Source organism: Athene noctua, chromosome 2 (genome assembly GCF_965140245.1).
Source record: "Athene noctua chromosome 2, bAthNoc1.hap1.1, whole genome shotgun sequence".
NCBI classification, from domain to species: Eukaryota; Metazoa; Chordata; class Aves; order Strigiformes; family Strigidae; genus Athene; species Athene noctua.
In genome coordinates this window covers 149,271,673-149,294,349 of record NC_134038.1, presented here as the reverse complement: position 1 = coordinate 149,294,349, position 22,677 = coordinate 149,271,673, and the positions used below count along the sequence as shown (strand labels likewise).

At 45.9% G+C, this 22,677-nt stretch overlaps 1 protein-coding gene across 7 annotated transcripts in view; it reads right to left on the bottom strand.

Annotated features, from left to right (window-relative positions):
* The window catches only part of POMGNT2 (protein O-linked mannose N-acetylglucosaminyltransferase 2 (beta 1,4-)), a 46,802-nt gene that overhangs the window by 3,367 nt on the left and 20,758 nt on the right, over positions 1 to 22,677 (bottom strand). For 2 of the 7 annotated variants that reach the window (XM_074900604.1, XM_074900608.1), the window contains 2 exons: positions 16,264 to 16,413; positions 10,513 to 12,828 (listed from right to left, as the gene is read on the bottom strand). In XM_074900604.1, coding sequence (XP_074756705.1) covers positions 11,000 to 12,736 — 1,737 coding nt within the window. In that variant the 5' untranslated portion in view covers positions 12,737 to 12,828; positions 16,264 to 16,413 and the 3' untranslated portion in view covers positions 10,513 to 10,999. Of the gene's footprint in view, positions 1 to 474; positions 643 to 10,512; positions 12,829 to 16,263; positions 16,414 to 21,040; positions 21,251 to 22,677 lie in introns of those variants that run through there. The other 5 variants (XM_074900605.1, XM_074900610.1, XM_074900607.1 and 2 more) reach the window with 4 other exon arrangements.

Below are 22,677 nucleotides of genomic sequence, written 5' to 3'. Positions count from 1 at the left end.
TTTAAACCTTTGAGGTAGGAGGTGATGCACCAGTCCCAGTCCAGACCTGGCAAAGCTTGACCTTGGCACCATTGTGGGCTCCTGGCAGGCAGCTGGGCTGCACAAAGGAGTTATCCCAGGACCCACAGTACCAGGTGGTCTTAAAGCAGGCTCAGAGAGGTGGTGAGGAGATAGGAGGGATAGGAGCTGTTCTTGGCTGGGGCACATGTGCCATTTTGCACAGCGTAAAGGAGAGTGTGCATGTTGTCTGACCATGCATCACTGTAAATTCATGGTTTCTTGATTCTCCTTTGCTCAGGCCAACAGCCAGCCTGCTTCATTTGGTCAAAGGAGGAAGAAGCAGAGGAGCAGGCTACAGAGAAGCTGCTTGGCAGAAGCCCAGTCCTAAAGCAGCACATTTTTCAATGCTCGGGGTGGTGCCTACTGCTCTCCCTGGTTGCTTGGGCATCTGAAACACAAAGGCTGGGGACTGACCTCCTGGGGGCCTCCAAGAACATCTCTCTCAGAGCCTCTTCCCCAGGTTGATTCTCCTTTTTTGCTTCTATCTCCTGGCAGTCGCCTTGGTCCTTCCCCCTGCTTGCTGCTGCTCGGCTGGCAACAGGGGGCCAGATGATGAGAGCTGGCAGGAGCCTGGGCACGAGTCTGAAAGCCAGAGAGAAATGAGAAAGTTGTGGCGTTAATTATGATGGCTTGGGACCAGCTGGAACCGTCGCGCCCTGTTAACTGTGGAGAAAACAGCTCATGGCTCAGGGACAAGGCGGCCCGGGGGGCTCAGCGGGGGAAGCCAGATGAAAACCACCACCACGTGCCAGCTCCCTGCCCTTTCCCGGCCTCAGCCCTGGAGCATCACCCTAGTGTCACCACAGACACAGCTTGTATAATGGGAAAACAGTGAGGCCACTGGCAGCAGCATTTTTCTTTGAAGCCCTGCCATTACATGTGGGCTACCAGACTGGCAGGGTCTGAGCTGCCTTCTTAGCTAAATTGCGGAATTAATTACCTTAAGCCACACCTCCGAGTGAACGATAGGCAGCTCACTCTTGGTGATGCTTGGTCTTGAGTGACTAAATCAAGCTCAGCAAAGCAGTCCAGAGCCTGGTTGCCTGGCACGCTGCAGGACCATGGCTTTCAGTAGGCAGGACATTAAGGGAAATGCCATACGTTGAGGCCCAAAATACCTGGGGCTCTTGGTAGCTGGAGAGCTGGGCTGGGGCAGCAGCAGATGCACATCAGCTGGGCGCTTCTGCTAGAGGTACCGGTGTGGTTATTTAAATTCTTTAAATGGAAATTAACAAAACCTATTAAAAATAAATGGCACTGGTTTTATGCCTCGTGTTGTCTCTGCTTCAAGCTGTTGATTTAGAGTTAGCTTGCATTACACAAAACATCAGAGTGTTTCTGTTTGGAGTTGCAAAAGTTCAGCCTAAGAAAATGCATTTTGGATCTGTTTTGATTTTGTGGCAAGGGACACGTTCCCCCATGAGTCAGGGAGCTTCAGAGTTAAGCAATAAATGGGTCTCTTTTATAGCCACTTTCAGATTTTCCCTTTTACTGTAAATCTGTGTAAAGATAAGTACACTCCCAGGGCAGCCCAGGCAGCAGGAGCCCCCCCTATTTCACAGCCCTGCAAACCTGGCTGTGCCTGCAATGCCATACACGTATTTCATGGCTCTCTGCTTTGGTCTTTTTCCCAGTAAGCAATTGCATTCAAGGGCTTGATTTTTGTTTATTCCTCTGCAACTCGTGCGATTGCTTACATGAGGGCAAAGGGTATGAAAAAGAACAGGGGAAAAAAAAGGGAAAATCTCCCTAGAGCTACAGTTGGATGCACTGGCTGCACCTGGTTGGGTTCAGGCATGTTTCCTTGCTCCTGAAGCTGTTGATCACATGATGGTGCTAATATTTTCCTACAGATTATATGGGATTGGATTTTAGGGGTTCTTTTTACTTCCACCAAGCAGAAGGAATTTCCAGGTAAATGGCTTATCCAGCCTGGAGCAGCACAAACTGAGGGGCACTACTGCTCTGTGTGGGTAATTCTGTGGGTTTTTTTTCCCCCCTGAAGTGTTACTGCTTTGAAAGAGCTGAGAAAGCAGAGCCAAAAACCTTGCCTAGAATTAGGTGGCTTGTTTGTGTGTGGAGCTTACCTAGGCAGCCTTCATCTGAGCTACTGATGAGGATGCATCAAACTGGCCACAGATATGCTCTGCTCTTGCTTTTTATGAGATAAGCTGAGCAGGAGCAGGGTAAGACCAGTGATGCTTGCCTTAGGAAAAACCACATAGGCATCAATAGCCTGGTATTATATACCTATCACCCTCATCTACATCACTACTACAGTAAGTGTAATCTGCTGGCTAGAGACCTCCCTAGCCTGGGCCGTAAGAAATCCTGTCTTTTTGCACAGGAAAATGCTTAAATTAGGTCTTTGCTCAGAAAGATGATGGTGCCTAGGAGGGGAACATGCAATATAGAGAATGCAACTGACTGTTCTTTCATAGTTTTCTTTCTGTTTACACAGGTGCACCCAAGCTTTGCAGCATGCTTTTGGGGAGAAAAGGCTGCCCTGAGATTTCCACCAAAAATTCTGCACTGCAGGCAGGGACTCTCAGGTCAGCCCTGCTGGTTTCTCAGCCCTTCCTCTAGCCTGGGAAAAGAAAAATAAATGGTCTACATAAAACACTATTTAGAAACCACCCTCTAACCCCTAAGTAGTTGTTGAAAATTGTTTCAAAACTAGTTTTGAATGGGAATCTAGCACTAGAATTTAAATTTCTCAACTGAAAAGTGACTGTCAACCCTAACAGAGCTTTTCTGCGGTGGTAGGGACGAAAAATTGTCAAAGAAACCAAGTGTTTCTCACAGAAGCAACTGGGATGTGTGACTGTGGTGTCCAGCTCCGTGGAGCTGCAGCAGTGATGTTTCCTTGTCCCCATTCTCTGAGGAGACAGCATCTTGCAGGCATCAGTGTTAACGAGAGGATGTCCTGCAGAGTCACTTCCTGCCCAAAACTTAGCAACCGGAAGGTGGGAAAAGAACAAGAACACAAAGCATTTGAAACCCTCCTTCCCAGACAACATTCCCAAACTGAATCCTGTTCTTCCCCTCAAGCAAAATACATTTCAGATTGCTCCTCTGAAGCACCATCATAATCCCAGGGAAGGAATTTGGGGGAACAAGGAATGAAATTTTTCACGACTGTCTGGTTCTGAAATGGAAAGGTATTCACGCATGGAGGAAAGCACCTTTTTCTGCCAGAAAGAAATAGATGAAAATAAAAATGTTTATGAAATATGGATGGCGGCACTCATCCTCCACTGGGCTGCACAAACAATGCTGTCAGGGGCTCCCTGGCCACAACTGGTGTTTTCCCATGGAACTCTTGTCCCTGCTCCTCCTTGCCTAAAGTCAAGCTCAGATTTTCCATCTTCTCATGGCAAAACAGAAGATGGAGTCTAGAGAAGAGGGAATAAAAAGAACAAAGTAATGGGAATTATATAAATCCTTGAAACAGAGGAGCAGCATTAGGAAGAGGGCTTGTACAAATCTCAGAGTCCCTAGCTAACACTGATGACTTGGACCTGCACTCCTCCACTGGTCTTTTGCCTAAAAAACAGGAGACTGTCCAGTAAGTCACCTCAGATGGCAGTGCCTCACATGCCACCTCCCTCTCCTCCATGCTTCTTGCAATGAGAATTGCATAAAAACCCCAGACACATTTCAGGGAAGTGTTGGTCCAGATGGCCACCAGGCCCTCTTCCCTGCTAGTCAGCTTGAGCAGCAGCCTGAGCCTCTACTTCCTAACCCAGGTCTGTCACACCTTGCCACCAAAAAGACACACAAGAACACTAGGATGTTGTGTGATCCTTGCTGAGTAGTTACAGAAAGTCTTTTTCCTTAAGTCACAAATTGGTACTGGGGGGAGATGCGCAGCTGGGTAAATAAACCAAGTGTTAAAGCTTTCTCGAATGAGGAGAAATGGGCATCACCTACCGAAAGGTGGGGGTGAAGGAGGTGAAGAGGCTGCCCGAGCCAACCCGCACAGCTCCACACCATGCCCGTACAGTGGTAGCTATGTCATGAAAAGCAAAATGCAGGGAGAGATGCCTCCAGCCAGCCCAGACCCGGTTGCAGCTGGGTGGGACGGAGCCGCAGGGTGCTGTGGGGTGGGCAGCCTCTGGGCCCCGCTCCTCTGCCTCGGGGCAGGTCCCTCTGTGGCAGAGCCAGGGGAGCCGCTGGGCAGCGGGCACAGCTCTGTGCTAGCTCAGTATGCGACTTACATCTGCTGGGTAAGAACTGCCACCTTCCAAGTTGCCCATGGGGACACTCCTGACATAAACAGTCCCTGAATACAAGCAGACCTGGCCCCTGGGGCTGAAGAGTAGGAAAAGGTCAGTATTCAGCTCTGGGTTTTTTCACTATTGGTGAAATGACCTCAAAGCAAGAGATCCATCAGAGTCCACACAGTATCTGCCATCTCAGTACCCATTTGTGGATGGTGACAGGGGCCTGGCAGGTTCTTGTCAGGTGGTTTGAAGCAGGAGGAACTGACTCATCATGGAAACATCACACCGATAGAAACATCCACAGGAAAACACTGTGGGAAAATGACAATGCTGCCGGCGACCATGTGCCTGCAGACTGTCCCACCTCCATCCACCTTACCCCCACGCTGGCTAAGCTGGAGGCGGCAACCATGATTGCTAGCAACCAGAATAATATCAAAGTAAGGAAGGACAAAGGAATAAGGAGTCTCTAGGACAGAGAAGAGAGATGCTAAACTGAGTGCGTTCATCTGTGGATGCTGCATTATGCATACAGGGGCTAGCCCAGAAGGTAAATCAGGCAATTCAAGTGAGCCATTTGAATAAACACCAAACAAAGGGAATCTCAATTAAATTTTAAAGGCAACACATTTTCAAATGGCAGGACTAAGCAGCATTTCAAGGTGATGATCACTGCCAAGTTATTTCAAGCAAACAGGAGGCTATTCAGTTTATCTGTTTGAATGTGCCAACAATTAATTTAGTAATCAGCGTGTTCTGAAGAGACGATTTGAGAGGGTGACAAGGAGGGTCAGGCCCTCAGTCCGTATAAATTCGCACTGGCTCGCTGTGTCACAGTCAGTCCCGTGCTAGCAGAGGGTTTGGCTCAAGCCCCCACAGGGGGGACATGCGGGGGGAGGTGACTTCTCTTACATAAGGATGGTGATGTGCCTCACACACATGCAGATGGTGATGCTTCTCATACCACCCACAGCACAGATGGACTGTCAGTCATCACATTGAAAGTCATTCCAAGAGTGTGCCTACCCCAAGTCCAGCAGGGAAAAATTAAGTGCTCTTTTATCCACTAAATCTACCCTGCCTTACACTGCACAGACACCAGAAGCAAAAATACTGTAGAAATAAGTCTCCTATTTATACAGATCAGCAGATGAGAAATACCAATAAAGATGCTGAAGTCACCCTTCTGTTTATTATAAATTAAGTGATGTTGTGCTTATAGAGTCTCTTTCACCCAGGGATACTGGAGAGCAACAACCTCCTTGCTGTGCAGATGGACCAACTTCTGCCCTAAAGAGCTAAAAGGCTTGGGTCAGAGCCATTGCCAGCCCATCTGCAGTAAATGTGGCTCTGGCTCTGCCTCAGAGCCATCTACACCAAGAGCCTGTGGGGTTTTAAAATAAATAATTTCCCAAGAGTCTTAATTTAATTTGGGTCCTGTGAGGTGCTGGTGTCACAGGATAAGCCATTCACAGATCCTGGAGTGGTGGGTGCACAGAGCCTTAGAGTCAGGGACAAAAAGGTGGCCTGAAATGGAAGGGGAAAAAAAAAGAATATCAATAGACAACTTTGAAAAATATTCATGTTGTACATTTACCTTAAGTAATGTATGTAGCTGTTAGAGACTGAGGTGATGAAGCCAAAAAAACCCACTCTGCATTATTTCTCACCAAAATCTTCTAAGAAATGGTCCAGTTTCTCCTGCAAACACATTTCCTAAGCTGTCTTTTAAAGGATTTGCTTTTCCTCTTTATTCTCCTTCTCTTCACAGTAGCTCTTAAAAATCCCAAATTATTGCTCTAAAGAATTATTTCCTTACAAAAAGGATCTGTCCAAAAGAATCAGAGGAAGGGAGAGGAAGAAGACAGAAAAATCTCAATTTGAACTCTGCAAAACGAAGTACTTTGAATAAATGTCTCCAGTCACTTTCCGTAGGTGTAAAACCTGCACTGGCTGACCAGTCTGGATTGCAGCTAGCCTGTCACTGCCTGGCCCTACGACCCACAGGCAGTGTTCGAGAAGAAAGAAGCCAAAAGCTTCAGAAATCCATAGGGCCAGTAAAAAAAGTGCAATAATTTTGCTAAGCAAAAGCTAGCCAGTAATAATTTACGGCAAGCATGGGTTTTTCTAGATGAGGTTTAGGATTCTGCACGTTTGGCAAGGGCTAAGTGCACTGTGTAAGCACTGGAGCACCTCTGGCTGGCAAAATGATCAGCTGGTGGCCACCAAGGTGCCTCACTGGCTATGCAGAGGGAGATCAGGAGGAGCCACGTTGCAATTACATGAGAACATTGCTCACGGGGGACCAGCAACCTCACTGCTTCTCATTTGGCCAATAGCTCAGTGATGCTGCATCCAGCCACAGGAGCCAGCTCAGAACACTCACCTCTATGCCACTCTCCATCATGTAGAGGACAATTCCTGCTTGCAACAAGGGTTTAAAAGCCAGGCAGAGGATGCTGACAGTCACTTGGCAAGACACAGGCTATCCCAAAAGGACTATTAAAATATACATATAAAACAAAAGAAAAAATAGGATTTCATTATGATTTCCCAGTGTGATACATTCCTGAGAAACTGGCTCCAGAAATTTTCTGATTGAGCTCCCACAGACTATCATGCCAAATGCCACCTGCCAGGCTGCTTGGAACAAGTCCTTCCCACCCCTCAATAGTCCTGGAGATGGTCTGACTCGGTGGCTTTTCAGTCACTTTTTTTTTTTTTTTTTTTTTCTGATGCTACTCTAACCTGCTCCCCATTTCTTTAGGCTACACCTCCAGACCAGGTGTTGAGCAAGGGGTGGTCCATTTAAGACAAGTGCAATCCATAAGTCTCAACTCTCCACAGCCCGGGTGGTAGCATGTCCTTCTCAAGAAATACACCCAAGCCAGATTGGAGTTGAGCCTCTTCAGAAATGTTTCTATTCTTGGGTATGGTTTTTGAGGGCGAGTTTGAGCTGTAAGCAACAGAAACTAACAGTAGCATGAATTGCTCTGCCTCTATTAAAGCCACTATCACGCCTGAGAAGTCCCATTGTGTAGGGAACTGTATTACCACCCAACCTGCAGCTCCTGCTCCAACTCCTCACGCATGCAAGCTGCTAAGTGCTCCTTTCGGGCCTTCTTTGTCCTCAGACATGTTGGTAGGCAGCCCTGCCGCAGCAGCTGGCTGCTCCTTGCACTTTGCCTAATTAAAAGGAGAGATGAAACTGCAGTCAGAGGAAATCCTCTACATGATCCATCTGTGTAAGCACGGCCCAGCCTGGCAGCAGTGAGTTTGAGACAAGCTTGCTGCAGGCATCCTGCGCTTCCCACAGAGGGTTTTGGATCCCAGCGAGTTCTCTTCTTCCAGGACAGTGGGGCCAGACAGCACTGCCGAGCTTAATGTATTTGCTTTGGGAGCAAAACCAAATGATGCAATGGTGGAAGGTGCAAGTCTCTTGCACAACACAACTTGTCAAAAGGAGCCCCACGAGCTTGCCTGAGGAATAAGCCGTTTTGGAAATACAGTAACCCAGCTCCAGCTCTGCCTATCCGAGCATGTCTGAGGTGCAGCCTCAATCCTTGTGTGGGGAGAGCCTGCATTCGCTACAGGATGAAACTTTAAGCAATGCCAGGCAAGCATTCCTTCTAATCAATTAAAAGGTAGCACTGACAGAGAAAAGTCCTGCCAGGATTTCTTGGAATGTGAAGGCTTGGAGGCTGTGTGAGACGATACTCGATACTCGTGTGAAGCAAGGGAAACAAACAGCCCCTGGGACAGGGGAGGATGGAGGGTGACAAATGGAAAGGGCCTGCAGAGCACTGATGGCAAAGTTATTAAAAGGAAAGAAAATTCACTGTGGGAAGATGCTAGCACTCCAGAGCGGTTCTTGAGGTAGTATAAATCAGCATAACATTACTGTGCCCCATTTATGACCGCTGCAGGCTGGGCCACGCACTCTCAGTGCTGCGTGCTCCAGAAGAGGAGGAATTCGGGTACAGCAGTGAGGTATATACCTCCAGTACAGACACTCTTACACGGGGCGGGTGTTGGGGGCAAATGGCAACATCACCATCACAACTTCAGTGTTCGGCTATCTCAGAATTTGAAAAGGAAAAATCCTTTAGTTTTGTTTCCACCTCATAAAATCCTCATAGCACTGATGAGGAAGACAGAACCTGAATGCACGTTTCTGGAAAGCAAATTTAATTATCTTCTGGAAAAAGCGAGTCTCTGAACGCAAGGGATCGCTTCATGATAGAGTTAAGAGCACAGAAACCCACATATACGATACTTCATTGCTCTGTAGCCAATTTTGTTGATTAGAATCATTAGGATATGAGAAGAAAATAGTTAATGTGCTGTAACCACTCTGTAAATGTTAGAAAATCTGCAATCATATGAAACTAATTTTAAATGAAATGGGAAGGTCTACAAATTAGGTGCAAATGATTGCTACAAAAGGCACTGAGAAAGGCAGGCAGGCAAGCAACACCCAGACCAATGCCTCACCTAGGACAAATGGCTGTTAAGAGAACACAGGCAGCTCACGCACACGAAGAAAATTACTTCTGAGAACAGACGCAAAACAAATGCTGACTAAATTTCAGCCTTCTTGAGGCTCAATACCGACTTCATTGGGTGCCAACGTTACCACCCTTGCAACAGCCAGCAGAAGGATGGCCACTGGCCACAGGCTACCTTCAACCTGAAGGGATGGGGGGACACGAGATTGCTGCACAACTCTTCTGTGAGTGGGAGCTAATGAGCCAGTGAGGTCCTGGGGAGCTACAGGTCCGGGCAGCTTCCCTAAGAGCCTGCTCGCACATCTGTTGCCTCTTTACAAAGTTCTCCTCGCCTCAGCTCTGAAGTACCTGGCATGTGATGTGCAGCCAGGTGGTGCCTTTTGGGGTACACCTCAGATACTTCAGCAAGAAGCCCATTTTATCGTAAGAAAACAACAGCAGGAGTATTCATGTGCCACTTTAAAATATCAAGACAAAAACTGGCAAGGAAAAAAAAAAAACAAACCAAGGCAAAAGTTGGCAAGGCTACAATGGCAAAGCAAACAGACTTTGGGATTGTTGTTCTGGTTTTTTTATCCCCTTTAAATCATAAACATGTTTGAAAACAAAGTGAGATATAATGAAAATGAATATACAGAAGTAGCACTTGCCCGAACGTTCAATGTTGTACTGCAGCGTTCCACTCATTTTTCAACCCTCCTGTTTCTTGTCTGATTTGTGCAGCAATGTTTTTCTCACCCTCTCCCTAGAACTCATATTACAATCCTGCCTTGAGATGCTCATCTATCAGCCCATCACTCAGAAAGCAAGCCATTTATCCTACTGTTCAAACATCCATCCTGACCTCAGGAGGACAGTGGGGACTAGGGAGACAGAGGAGAAAAAAAACACTTTTCCTGTTGCTTTAACACTGGTTATAAACTATGAAGGATGCTAACATCTATAAGGCAAACATCTTGCGCTCCTGCCCCTTTTTCCTCTCTTCCCTAAGAGCTGTACTTTCGACACAGGGCTGTTTTTCAGAGACAGCATCACTGAGAGTCTCCACCTAAAGGAGCACTATGCAGGATCAGGTCCTAAGTAGTCAGTGTGTTACCCCAGCAACAAAGCCAGATTCTGATCTTCAGGAATGTAAGTGTAAATCTAGAACTACTCCCCTCACCGGAACAACTGAGGTGCGAGTGTCGTCAGCCCAACTCCTGCCAGGCACTCTGTCCAGCCCAGTGCCGTGGCACCCACCTATCTGTCCCCTGCCTGACTCTGCTCCCTCCCAGAAAGCTTCCTTTTGTCACCACCTGTCTACTACTTAGCAAAGCATGCACCTGTTCGCAGCCATTACTGACAGATTATTCTGATCAACCACCAAAAAAAGGATTTTCTGGAGTGGATTGCTGTAAGTGCAATCTCTCACGCATCAGCTCTTCCAAACCATCCCCTTCTTTTCCCACAGACCTGTATGTAACTCACAAAATGAAAATATCTTAAACCACAGTGAATTATCTTACCCGCTGCATCCCTTCTATCGCCCATCTGCTGCTCCAGCCTTTTGCTATTGGGGTGCAGTATACTCTGATTTCAAACGTGAAGCTGACACTGCAGTCTCATTCTCTTCAGCCAAAATACAAAAAATAAAAAGCAACCCATATAGACATTTCATCACAGCAACAGATAAATCTATCACAATAACAATTTTGACAAATAAAAAGCAAAAAAGTATCAAGGATGTTTACAGCAGTTTAATGAAGGCTCTCGTACCAAATCTTAAACTCAAAGTTACAGTCAGTTATTGAAAAAAATAACTTACGATAAAAAAGCTGATGAGAATTGCCCACCTAGCCACGGAATTAACTGCGGTTTAATGCTGTCCTTAAATACACACCACACAATAGAAACGAATTTAAATCACGACCAAGGTACACACAATTCACTTCCATTCTGTTTTAAATTACATGTATTCAGCATGTAATTCAACCTCTGGAAGTTACTCTGAAGAACACAGAGATTTTTTGTTGGTTTTTTTTTTTTCTTCAAACACTCACTGGAAATAAATACCATTTAAAGAATACATGTGGAGTGCAATAAAATGGACACTTAGGCACTGGTACAGTCAAGTCGTCTTCAGCCCTCTACAAACTACAAGACAAGAAGTTTTAAACCACAGATGGAGTGGAGAGCAGGGTGGAGCTGTACAGGTAGCACAACAGATTATGTACTACACAAGAGCACATCTGCAAAAGGTCCCAGGAGATTTTTATTGAAGATGCAGCGTATCCACACCAGGTATATCGTGAAGGGCTTAATGTTTTCTGAGAAGGTGTGATTCTGATGGGACAATATGTAAGGCATGTAAGTGTTTTCCCCTTGCTCTTGTATCCACACTTCGTATTTCACTTCTCTGACCTTGAGATACTTCAGGTTCCAGGGGATCTGCCAGGACACAGCAAGCTTAGCTTCGCTCGTGCCCTGGACAGAGGCTTGACACTTGGCATCCCTCACTTTGCCAGGGTAGAGGCTACCAGACCACTTCTGCTTCTTGGGTCCAGGCTTTGACTTCACAGTCTGCCTGATCACATGGATAAGAGACTGGATGTTCACCTTCGTGTCCTGGTAGGCACGGAACAGCCACTCGGGGTTGCGGCAGCAGAGGTGCCGCGGCACCTCCGTGCTCTTAATGATGCGCTCCTGCTCAGCTTTGTCCAGATGAGCAATCCCACCCTGATCCCAGGGTCTGTCCGGGTAGGTAACAGTGTCTTCCCTGTCGGTATTCTGCCAGGCGATGTACTGCAGGTCCATGCCAGGAAGGGTTGCCAGGGTTTTGTAAGGGGTATAGTGTTCAGGGTTGATAGCATAAGGAAAGAGCTCCACCACTGTGGCACCTCTTGGCAGAAAGAGAGACAAGACTAATTGCGCCCCATGCATGCTGACCAGCATGGACGCATTGCCGATCAACCGCACAATATCAGGAAACGAATGCTCCTCCAGAGAGATGGTAATGGTCTTCATCTGAAACTCCTGAGCGAGAGCCAGGATTAGTTCTGCCTCATTTAGGATAAGTCTGTTGATTGTTCGACTGAACACTACGATATACTCCTCACTGGAGCTTTCCTCCAAGCTGACATTCAGCTTCTGCATCATGAATTTGGTGAACTGCCTGATCTCATTGCCAGAAACCAAGATGTTAGCCTTCGGCCCTTGTGGCTGGACAAATCCGTATTGGTACCAGGTGGTGATTTTGGACAGTCCCACATACGATTTGGTAAAGCAGAGGAGCCTGCCCAGGGTTTTAAGCTGCTCCCTGAGGAGTGGCTGCTTGTTACTCAGTAACTTGTAGAGGTCAAAGTGGACACCTTCACTCCACCCTTCCATGAAGAAGAGCCGTGCCTCCAGATCTAAATCGGAGAACTGCTGCATGGTGTAATAAATGGGGAGGAGATCGTCATGAAAGACGTGCATCAGGTTGTCGGGGTTGAACCTGTTAGCGATCAGCGCCACATCAGGCACGAAGACTGGCTTTGGCATAAATTTCAGTGCAGCAGCTGGCAGCTCCACAAAGTTGAAGTACTGGGTGTTGTGATCTTCCACTGAGGAGAGGTCGAGCAGAGCCGGCTGGAACCTCCGGGAGCCCAGGTTGGGCAGCATGACCGAGGAGTTGCTGTGAAAGTAGACAAATTCCTCAGCCTCGGTAGAGTAGCAGAGGGACTCAAAGCGGCAGATGCGGTCAGTGTGCATCCTGCCGGTGCACACCATCCTGGTACCGTCCTCCACCAGTGCCTGGAGAGCTGCATGGTAGTCAATCTGAACCTGAGAGAGTTCCTGAGACTGACGCGTGAGGACCAACTCCTCTTCGACCACAAAGACATGCTCTCGCAGTTTGATGTACTTCCACAGCACAGCAGCGAGGACAGACACGAGCAGGGCATTAAACACAGCTGCTATGTTCATTCTGTAGTTAGATCCTAGCAAGATGACAGGTGGGGAATGCAAGGGAGAGGGAACACATCATTAACACTCCTTGACATGGTGAGGGCAAAGACCTGTGGAAAATAAAACAAGAAGGGAACCATTTAAACATCACGTTTACAGCTCCACTATAAATCACATTTTATGGACTATTCAAAGAGAGTTTAGGCTTCTTTCAGTAGTTTTTTCCCCTTCCAGGGAAGAAGGGAGAAGAAGAAAAGAGTGCCAAAGCACTACCCAAAACTCTTAAAAAAAATAAAGCAAACAGAACTGGGAGCTGCTCTCCAGGATGGCTTCCTCTCTCATTTTCCTTTCTACCTCTTTGGAGAAGAAAAGAAGTTTGAGGATGAAGCTTTGTCAGAAAAAATGGTATGTTTCCTGGGACTTCGGCTCACTGCTTTTTGTAGACCACTCCAACAGCGAGGGGAAAGAGAGCCCTGCAATCACTGGGCCACTCACACAGGGCTTGGGAGACCTAGTTCCTTCTCTTGACCTGCCACTGCATGGCTGCAAGTACCCAACTCTGCCTCTCGTCTTTACCATGCAGACAGTAATGCTATAGGAGTATTGCCAAGTATAGATTTTGCTACACTCTAATATGAAACATGAACTGGTGAACATAACGTTCAATTTAATTTTATTGGGGGGCTGGGGAGAGGACTTGCAGGTCTGTGGACTGCCCTGTGGGAGATTCCCGAGTCACTCAGTCGTTTCTTTGGCTGCAATCCGGGATCAAAGGCGGCTTCTTCCAAAATAAATATTGGCACAGAAGAGAGAAGAGGTCCGCTCTTTATGTGAGGAACTGATGTTTCATTAAAGCAATCAGACCTTCATTTAGCGAGTCTGACTTGCATCATCATTGCCAACCCTTACATAAATGGGAAGGTAATACTTTCAAAGTGTTTCTAGGATTGGTGTTCTCCCATCCCAAACTGAGAATCTTTTCTGTGCTGTTCCAAGGCCTCCCTGTTTCTTTTTCTGTTATGGAAGAGATCATGCCACTGTTGTCTTTCTACGTAGAAACACTACTGGCTTCTGTCAGAGTTTTGATTATATTTTCAATTGTGAACTTCGATTGAGACATTGATTCACCTATGGTATTTATGGGCTCCAATTTTCATTATGCATCAAGGTTCGCTGCTGGTCAGGCTGTAAATAATTGCAGCCATGACTCGTGGGGAACTTTCAGAAGGGAATTTTCTGAATCGTATATAACCAAATACACTGTTTCTAGCTGCAGTTTTTAAAGGTGGCAATTTAAACTCCCTTTGATGCAAGATTGCAGTGTTTGAAAAAAAGCAACGTCTCTAGCACATGCTCTGACATCTCAAGCAATAATCCCTCAGCAGAGACACTTGTTCTTGTACGGCAGAGTGGAGGAAGACAGCAAGGCATATTTAGGATCAATGCAAACACCTCCTCTACCACCAAGGGAGTTCTTTTCAGGAGAGGTATTATACCCTAAAAGCTTGACCCTGCAGTGTGGTTCACGCAACTTGGAACTGAATGGAGAATCACTCATGGAATTCAATGAAGTTAGAAGAGATCCCTACAGCTTGTGAGATCCCAACAGTCTGCAGGATCCTGGTCCTAGGAAGAACTGAAGGTACATGGGAAACTGAATAATGCCAAAGAACCAAGGGCTAGCTGTAAGCCACAGCACAGATTCAAGAGGTCACCTCCAGGGATCTGAGCAACAAATTCATTTCGATTTCAGAGCAGCTCTAGCTACTCAAATGAAACAGAAATGAAGTCCACCTCCTTTGGCAAGTGGTCTGAAAAACTGCCTCATTTAGCACTCCCTAAAAGCAAGCAGCAAATTAAAGAGGTGTTTTGATTTCAACTGTGGAAAAGGAAATGGGAATGGACCCAGACTGGTCATTTAATTACCAGGGCAGGATCAGCTCTCCCTAAGCCACTCCCAAACGATGCTTATCTATCTCAATACTAATTTGTCTCTTCAGCCAGTCTCTAGCAATAAAGGCATGAAGGGCTGTGATAAACTCTTTCCTAATACTCAGCCTTTGTTTCTACCACAGCAATTTAGACCTGGTCTTGTCCCAGGTGCCAGAGATACCCTGCAAAGAAGAATGATGGCTGTCACATCACCTCTCAATCTTTCCTTCTCTATAACAGGGGATGACTGCTGCTCCTGAGGGCTTTGCAAGTCTCAGCCATGGCTGTTCCATAGACAGCCTTGAATAGAAATCTACTAAGGACAGCATACATCACTTGGTTAGGCTCTGCTAATGCCACCAAAACAGTTTTCAGGAAAATAAAATTTTTATGGGGACAGATCTTAAGTTATTTTGTTGGTACCAGACTTCCAAAGCTTCATCTTCTTCACTATCTTTGAAAGACTTCTAATGATATCATCCAACTTTCACATAACCTCCCTAGTACAGACCTCTCATTTTGTAAGCACAGCTTTAAATGACTTCAGCAGCACCACCAAGAAAAGGACGGAGCCCAAGCAGCCACATGCAAAGCCTGCTAGTCAGTATGTGAAGGAGAACTTTAACAATCAAGTCCTCTGCCACAAGCACACACTTCAAATGAAGGCCAGTCTGCAGGCATTGTGAAAGTTAACTACTGCAGGTCAGAACAAAGCACCTACAAGTTCAACGGAGTCAATGCAAGGTGCAAGAACTTGGCAGAGGGGGAAAACCACATGGCCTCTTTATTACTCCAGTACAGCAGGGAGAGTGTGTATGTGTGGGTGTTTCAAAGGCATCAGAAGCCAGTGGTCCATAAAAACACCACTGATACCAGCTGCATTTCACAGGCATCTCAGTGGTGGAGAGCTCTGCCGACCATTACAAACCCCTTGAGCCGAACAGGCCTCCTTGGAAACAGCCAGTTCTAATGTTTCACCCCTGACTGATTTGTTCTCTCCCCTTCAGCCCCAAGGGAAGGGCATAAGAGGCACTTCAGAGATACAGCCTGATGGATGCAGCCAGAGTTCGGAGGTCAGCAATTTTCATTTCAGACTCGACTACAGCAATACCCAATAACTGGCTACAAATGAACAACTCAGCTTTTTAATAAAAATGACCCACAAGGCCCTCCTCCATCTCTTCCCTCACTGCAGCTCTTACACTTCCCTGCACTTAGCTGAAGTGGGTGCATGTGCTTTAGCCAACCAGGTGTCAGGAATGAATGTCAAAAGCTAGCAAGGCTAAAGGAATCCATCTTTGTTCCCGGTCCTCGCTGCCAGTTCGTACATCCTGGTTTATACTGCTTGGCTGAAAGCTGCTTTTGATGGAAGCCAACAAGGGGATGTGGACAAGAAAGGGTGTCTCAGGCAGAACTGAAAGGAGAATTTCACAGGTACTCAGGGAACTGTCTTAATTCTTTGCCTGCTTTCCCACATTTTATCATCCACTTTTTTAAAAAAAAATCTGACACTTTCAGTGAACACAAACCTTAGAAAACTAAATTCTTTGGTCCTTCAGGGAGTGACAGAACACAAATAGTAACAAACCATCCCACTGTTTGCTTTTACATACCCAGGAGAAGCTGCACCAAAGTGGTAAAGGCAAGCAATCACTCCCCATGTCCCCTGGTTCCTCAGTCCCCCAAGCTGAGATCAGTCACTAAGCATTGTCATCAGCAGAAGTCTTGGGATGGGAAACTTTCCCAGGAGGCAGCCCGTAACTCTGAAATAGGTGAAAACATTTAGTCTTCCACCAGAAAAGAGCTGCTTCACAACAAAAAGAAACTTTTATTACTAAATCTCCCTCCCAAAATGGGTCTGGAGCTGATACTTCCCTCCCACAGTGTCATTGGAGGATATTTAAAAACTGAAAAGCACTTGCAGAAGTCTCAGGCCAGACACACTCGTACTTTCCTTAAGAGCAGAGTCCTCTGTGCTGTTTCTTTCTATGTACTGGTCGGCATCTAAGCTGTTCACACCCCCAGTTGCCCACAGACTATTTCCTCCCCATCCCTACCACGCTTACCCACCCTCTCACTTCCCAGTGACGCTGGGATAACCACAGCTTTGCTCCACATGAGCAACGCCTCCCAGTTACCAAGGAAATTGCTTGGACTGACATTCTTTTTACTCTCTCTTTTGAAATGCTAAAGCACCATCCTTCAGCAACAGAAGATGTGACAGCTGAGACTAGAGCCTAGCCAGAAGAGACATGCATGTAAAAGCAGCACAGAGCTTCCGGCTGCCAAGCTGGCAGAGGGCAACAATGCCCCACGGGAGGGGACAGGACATGCCCTTGAGGACTCCTGACAGGATGGGGCTGCAGGGGAGGAGTGGGAGTGAGAGACAGAAGCAGCAGATGTCCCTGGCAGCGATGCTGATGGGTTAGCAGGGCAGCTGACTTACAGTGCTGTATGGTCAAAAATGGGGAGCTCAACAAACACACCAGCGTAGGGGCAGCTCAAGACTTGACAATGGAAATAAGAGCATGTCCTGAGGCTTGCAGCTCAGCCACAATGGATGCTATCCAGAGGCTAAGAGCCAGTGGGAGGGACTCTTATTTTTGATCAGCTCATCTTTGCTCTTTTTCCAAAAGAGATCATAGGCATGAAGGGTTTACCCCATTCTCTTCCTCTGCCCTCACTCACTTAGCAAAAGGGTCACAGCTTCATCCTCTCAGCCTGGCTCCTGTTTCTCTAACTAGCACTGACTACTGTGAGCAGGTAAGGCCTTCAGGAGCATGCATCTGGTGTGTCCAGCAGGCACTCCTGGCAGAGACATTGAGCATCTTGCACGTCTGTAGTACTCTCACCGAAGTTTGGACACAGTAGGGCCTTCTGCCTGTTAGCTGCCGGTCATCTGATGTTTCAAACATTTTTAACCATCCTCAGGAAGTGGGAGAGCAACAGGAAGCATAGATGGAGACACTGTTCTTCATCTCTTGTTAACATGTCGAGGAGATCAGAGTGGGTGGGATGGGAAAGATGAATTTCTACTAATAGGCAGTTGGCATAAAGGACTGTTTGGATTCATTTAAGAGACGAGTTCTGTTGTTCTTTTTTTAATTGTGAGGCTAGGGTAGGATGAATCACTACTTCAAAGCTATTAATACGATGTACAATGTTTTAAATCTCCATTAAAATAATTACAATCTAGGTAAAAAATTGGGAGAAAAGCTACAGAGCCCACACAATAAAAAACAAAGACACAAACATACACTACTAAGACCCTCAAGGGAAAAAATCAAGAACTTGATTAGGGAGAACAAGGGTCACTGGAGCGAACACCACATCTGAAGTGGGACCACCTAGTCCTGCAGGTATTAACAAAATCAGAAGTGCTTGTTTGGTCTACTTGGGCCTTGCCAAGCTTTTGTTACCAGCTGCCCAAGCACTTTCCAAGCCAGTGGTGAGTTTTCCAAAGATACAGCAGGCTAAATAACCTCACAAAATGGAAAAAAAACACGAAAGACACAGATTTCCAGAGAGCGTCACCACTCTATGCACAGAGAGAAGTGACCCCACATGGAGGCCTACTTGGGTTTGGCCCAGCTGACCAGCTCCCGTGCAGAGCCTGCCAGTCATGGCAGCGGTGTCCAAGCAGAACCATCTCTGCAGTTCCCAGCAACGTGGCACAACTGGGAGTGGACTGGACCTACTCCTGCCACAGGACAGGGAAGGAGTCGGGGCAGAGCCGCATGGGCAGGAAACGGGCAGGGGACCCTGACACTTCTTGTTTCAGCAACACAGTGGGAGGGGTGGGAACAGATACTCCCTCCTCGAGGACATCTTCCTTGTTAGCACTCCATACCCCTGGATCCATCTCTTACTACATTAGCTTTCCAGGACCAGTACAGGAAAAGAAAACTGTGCAAACATGGCATTTCACACTCTCCCTGCAAAATGTCTTCTGTTCTTTCTCCCATCCCTGATGCAAGAGGCTTAGCTAAGGATGCAGTATATGTGACACATGTAGTTTTAAATACCTACTTCATTCATGCTCAAAGCAGAAGTTGCTAGAAGGCAACTTTCCCGATTGGAAGGAGGGGGAGTTAGGATTCAGCAGCCAAGAACTGGCTTTTATTCTCATCTCTGTCGCAGATTCCCGCAGAACTACAAGGAAGTCAATCCCCACAGCCCAAAAGGCTGTTATCATCTTACTCACTGTATTTATTTAATTATATATATATATCTTTTGCAGTACATATCACATTAAAGAGAAGATGGTACACTGAATGATTGAAATCCTGGAACATTTTCTTTGTAAAGCAGAAAAGTGTGGAAGTGCTGACTTTTTAAACAGGAAAAGAGCAGATTCTCAAAGGGAGCAAACCCAGCAGTTAAAGACACAAATATCATTAATGAAGCCAGATACAAAGAGGGGATAGGAAAAATAAGAATATTTTAACCCTGTAGTCTCAAGTAGAATTTTCTAATTAGAACTTTATTTAGAAAAAATAAAATCAAAATATAACAACATATTTTTAAACAAACAACTGTGTCACAAAAACCTTAGGTATCTATAGACAGTTATGATCAAAATTAGGTTTAACTTTAGTTTTTATGGTTTAGCATAAGTGAGGAATAGAAAGCAAAACTGCAGATCTTTCTATACAAGACTGCAACCGAGGAGTCTCTGTGCAATAGTTCCTACTGCAAACATACATTCAATATGAACAGGAGAATGTTGGTGGCTACTGGACACCTACCAGTTGTGCTTATGGACAGAAAACTCTAAGTTTTCTTCCATTTAATTTCAGAGTCTGAGAGCTGGGATGATAAGAGATCCAACCTGACTTTCATGCTGATTAGCAGCCACTGATTTAGTATTTGTTGATACCGCTATCTTGATCTACGAAAGAACAGGTTAAAAAAAATTCCAACACTAAGCAGTCAATGCATATAAGCGAACCACAAAACAGAGCTCAAAGTATGACATTAAAAATAATACTTTTTGGGCTATTAAGGTTCACATTTCCAAGATATCTTTTCCATCCAGAATGACATGGAATATGAAGTCCTTTCCCCAAACAAAAACTAACCCTGATCTCCAGAAAATTCCCCTAAATAAGATGCATTTCTGATAAACAAGCTTGAGGTGGGAGATATAAGAAAAATGAGCTAAAAGAGAAAAAGTTTTTCTCTCAGACCTCAAGTCTTCACCTTCTGTCAGCCCCAAGCCTTAATATGAAAACCCAAGGTACTCAACCAGGATTAGACAGAGGGGGAAGCTTAACAGAGAGAGTTCATTCCAGCTGACCTTTGTTCACCCGAGTATCCCATTGAAACCTATCAGGTTATATTGGCATTAACAGCACTGTCATGTGAGTAAAAAAACCTCTCCTTTTGCCTAGTCTCTTGCTTTTAGTCTGTAGGCAAGATAGCTTTGTCAGAAACAAAAATGTGACAGAGAGCAGCAGGTTTATCTTACTTCAGTGGTCTACCCAAAGCAAAGGCATAGTGGGGGTGGCTGAAGGGAAAATCTACTAACGTTGCAAAAGTGAATTTAAAAGAATACAACGAAAAATCCCAAAGTACTGAACAAGATGAGCTTCAGCTACTCGACTATGCCTTTGGGCTTTAGCTGCCATTTGTTATTCTCTGTATTTTATCCATCCTTTCTTTCTCCATTCTCTGACGGGAAGAGTACCTGTGTTATTTGGATACTGGGACTGGTGCTGGTGCTTAGCATTTACAGCCTGAGCTCTCCCTGCTTCCCACCAGCATGGTGCCTGAGACCGCTCCTGTATGCTGCAAATTCTAAGCAGGAGCCGAAATTGTTCGGAGCACAGCGCAGCCAATAAGAACAGTGAAAATCCCTCCTTGGTTACCACAGGCTCTACATTAGCATGTTTTTGCGTAGGGTTAAAACAAAAAAAAAAAGTAATCCCAAAGCAGCACCTGTCCAGTAAGAAATACATTTCTGAAAACCTACAGAATTTAGTCCAGATCAAAGATGTTTTCCCCTTGAGACTTGTGTTTAAAAATGATAAAGCAAGCCACCAGTCAAACAAAGAGGAACTACAAAGACCTGAGATTACAAATGAACTACTGAGCTCCTTCCCACACATGCACATCCGTGGAGGAGACATTCAGTGTGAAGTTGCAGGGGGAAGCAAGGAGATAGCATCAAAAACCATGCTACCCCCCCCCCCCCCCCCCCCCAAAGTACACCGCAGCCAGGAGTGCCAACAAAACTGAATTCAGAGCCGTATGTGATCAGCACAGCAAACAGAGCACAGTTACAATAACACCCAGCAAAGAAACACAGTAATTCAGAGCATCTGCAACCTTTTTAATCTTGGGAGTACTATCACTGCTAGGTTAGTGTTTCAGCACATGCAGGCATACCTGGTGTTGCTAAATAACAGGAAATGCTATCCAGTGCCTCTCTTTCACAGGAGAAAAAAAAAGAAAACAACTTAAAGCTATGCTTTGCCGGGGGACAAACACTCTCCAGTCCTCTTCTTTCCCCACTAACATAAAGAAAACGAAAAAATCGTGTCTAACAGCTCTCAGCACAGTAACCCGTGCACCATCTGCAGACTGAACTACCTTTCTCCCCCAGGTCTGAGCATGCTCTGTCTGCTGGCAGTGTCCTATCGCTCCAGCTGGCTCACCTCAATTTGTTAGCCTCCCAGAGGTCAGCCTTGCATGCAGGATGATTTGCTGCAGTATTCCTGCAAATCCCCAATGGGCGGCCACACTGAAACAAACACCATCGTGCCGTTTCAGAAAGCTGAGCATGCCCTGGGAGACAGCAAACTGGTTTGGGGGAGATGCATTTTAGAAATCCTGCTTTTGAATATCATCAATGCCACTACTACTCCAAACACTTCACACAAAAGAACAAAACAATAGGAGATAAAAGAAAAAAGTGCCCCTTGCTAGAGGACGTGAAAGCCATTCAGCATGCTTTCTAGCAATTCCCTTGGCACTGGGGAGGCGACTTCCCAGCTGCAATGGTCAGTCAGCAAATGGCTTGATACCAAACAAGGCTGTGAGTGCCTTCCTTCAGAGATCCAGGGAATCATATTTTCAAAATGAAGTTGTCTTTTATGGTAGAAACAAGTAATTCCTAAAGGCACAAAAATGAGCCAGGAGCTTGTGAGAAAGTCTCTTACTTCATACAAGCTGAAGGTCATGGAGGCAAAAGTGTCTTACACCAACCTTTCCAGCAGAGCTTGAACCTGTCAGCTTCCTGAAGATGGCAAACCAGGCAGTACTGACCGGGAACATTTCAAGTCCTAATCCCGCAACTGGATCTACATGCGGGATCAAAAGAGCAGCTCAGCTCTGCCCATGGCACTCACCAAAAGGCTCAGGGCAGGAAGTCACACCAGTGAACACAGTTATTAGGAAGGAGAGTTCCCTGCAGGAACATACTTGCAGATAGATCACAAGCAAACATACAGGGCTCGCTGCAAACATATTGTCTGCATATTTGCAGGATACATCTTGTTGATTATCTAGGAGGCTTATTCCTTTTAAGTGAGACCTAACAAGCGAAAAAAGAATGATGAAAAAGAGGAAAAGTTCTCCAACACCCATGTGTACACACGTGTCTATAGATTTAAACTAGAGTAGACTCAGTTGGAAGGGACCTACTACAATCATCTTATCCAGCTGTCATACAGATAGGTCTCAGATAAAGAGCAGCCATTTTACATATGGAAAAAGAGAAAAGAATCCCTAGATTTTTTCACATGGCAGGAATTATCCTCCTCATGACGGGAATTATCCTCACTGCCAAAATGAAGAAGTTCAAATGGCTCTGCACTAAAAAATGAAATTAGGTAAGATACGGGGTATTCAAAACTCTCATCTAAAGGAGCCTGGCACAAGGGTTAGCATGGCACCAGAACTCTGGCTCTAAATATGCATCACAGACAAGGTGGTGTCTCCAGCTTCTTACCCTCCCCAAACCAGGCTGGAAATCATCAGAGGGAGGGGATAAATGGATTTACAGCACTTGTGGCGGTTCACTG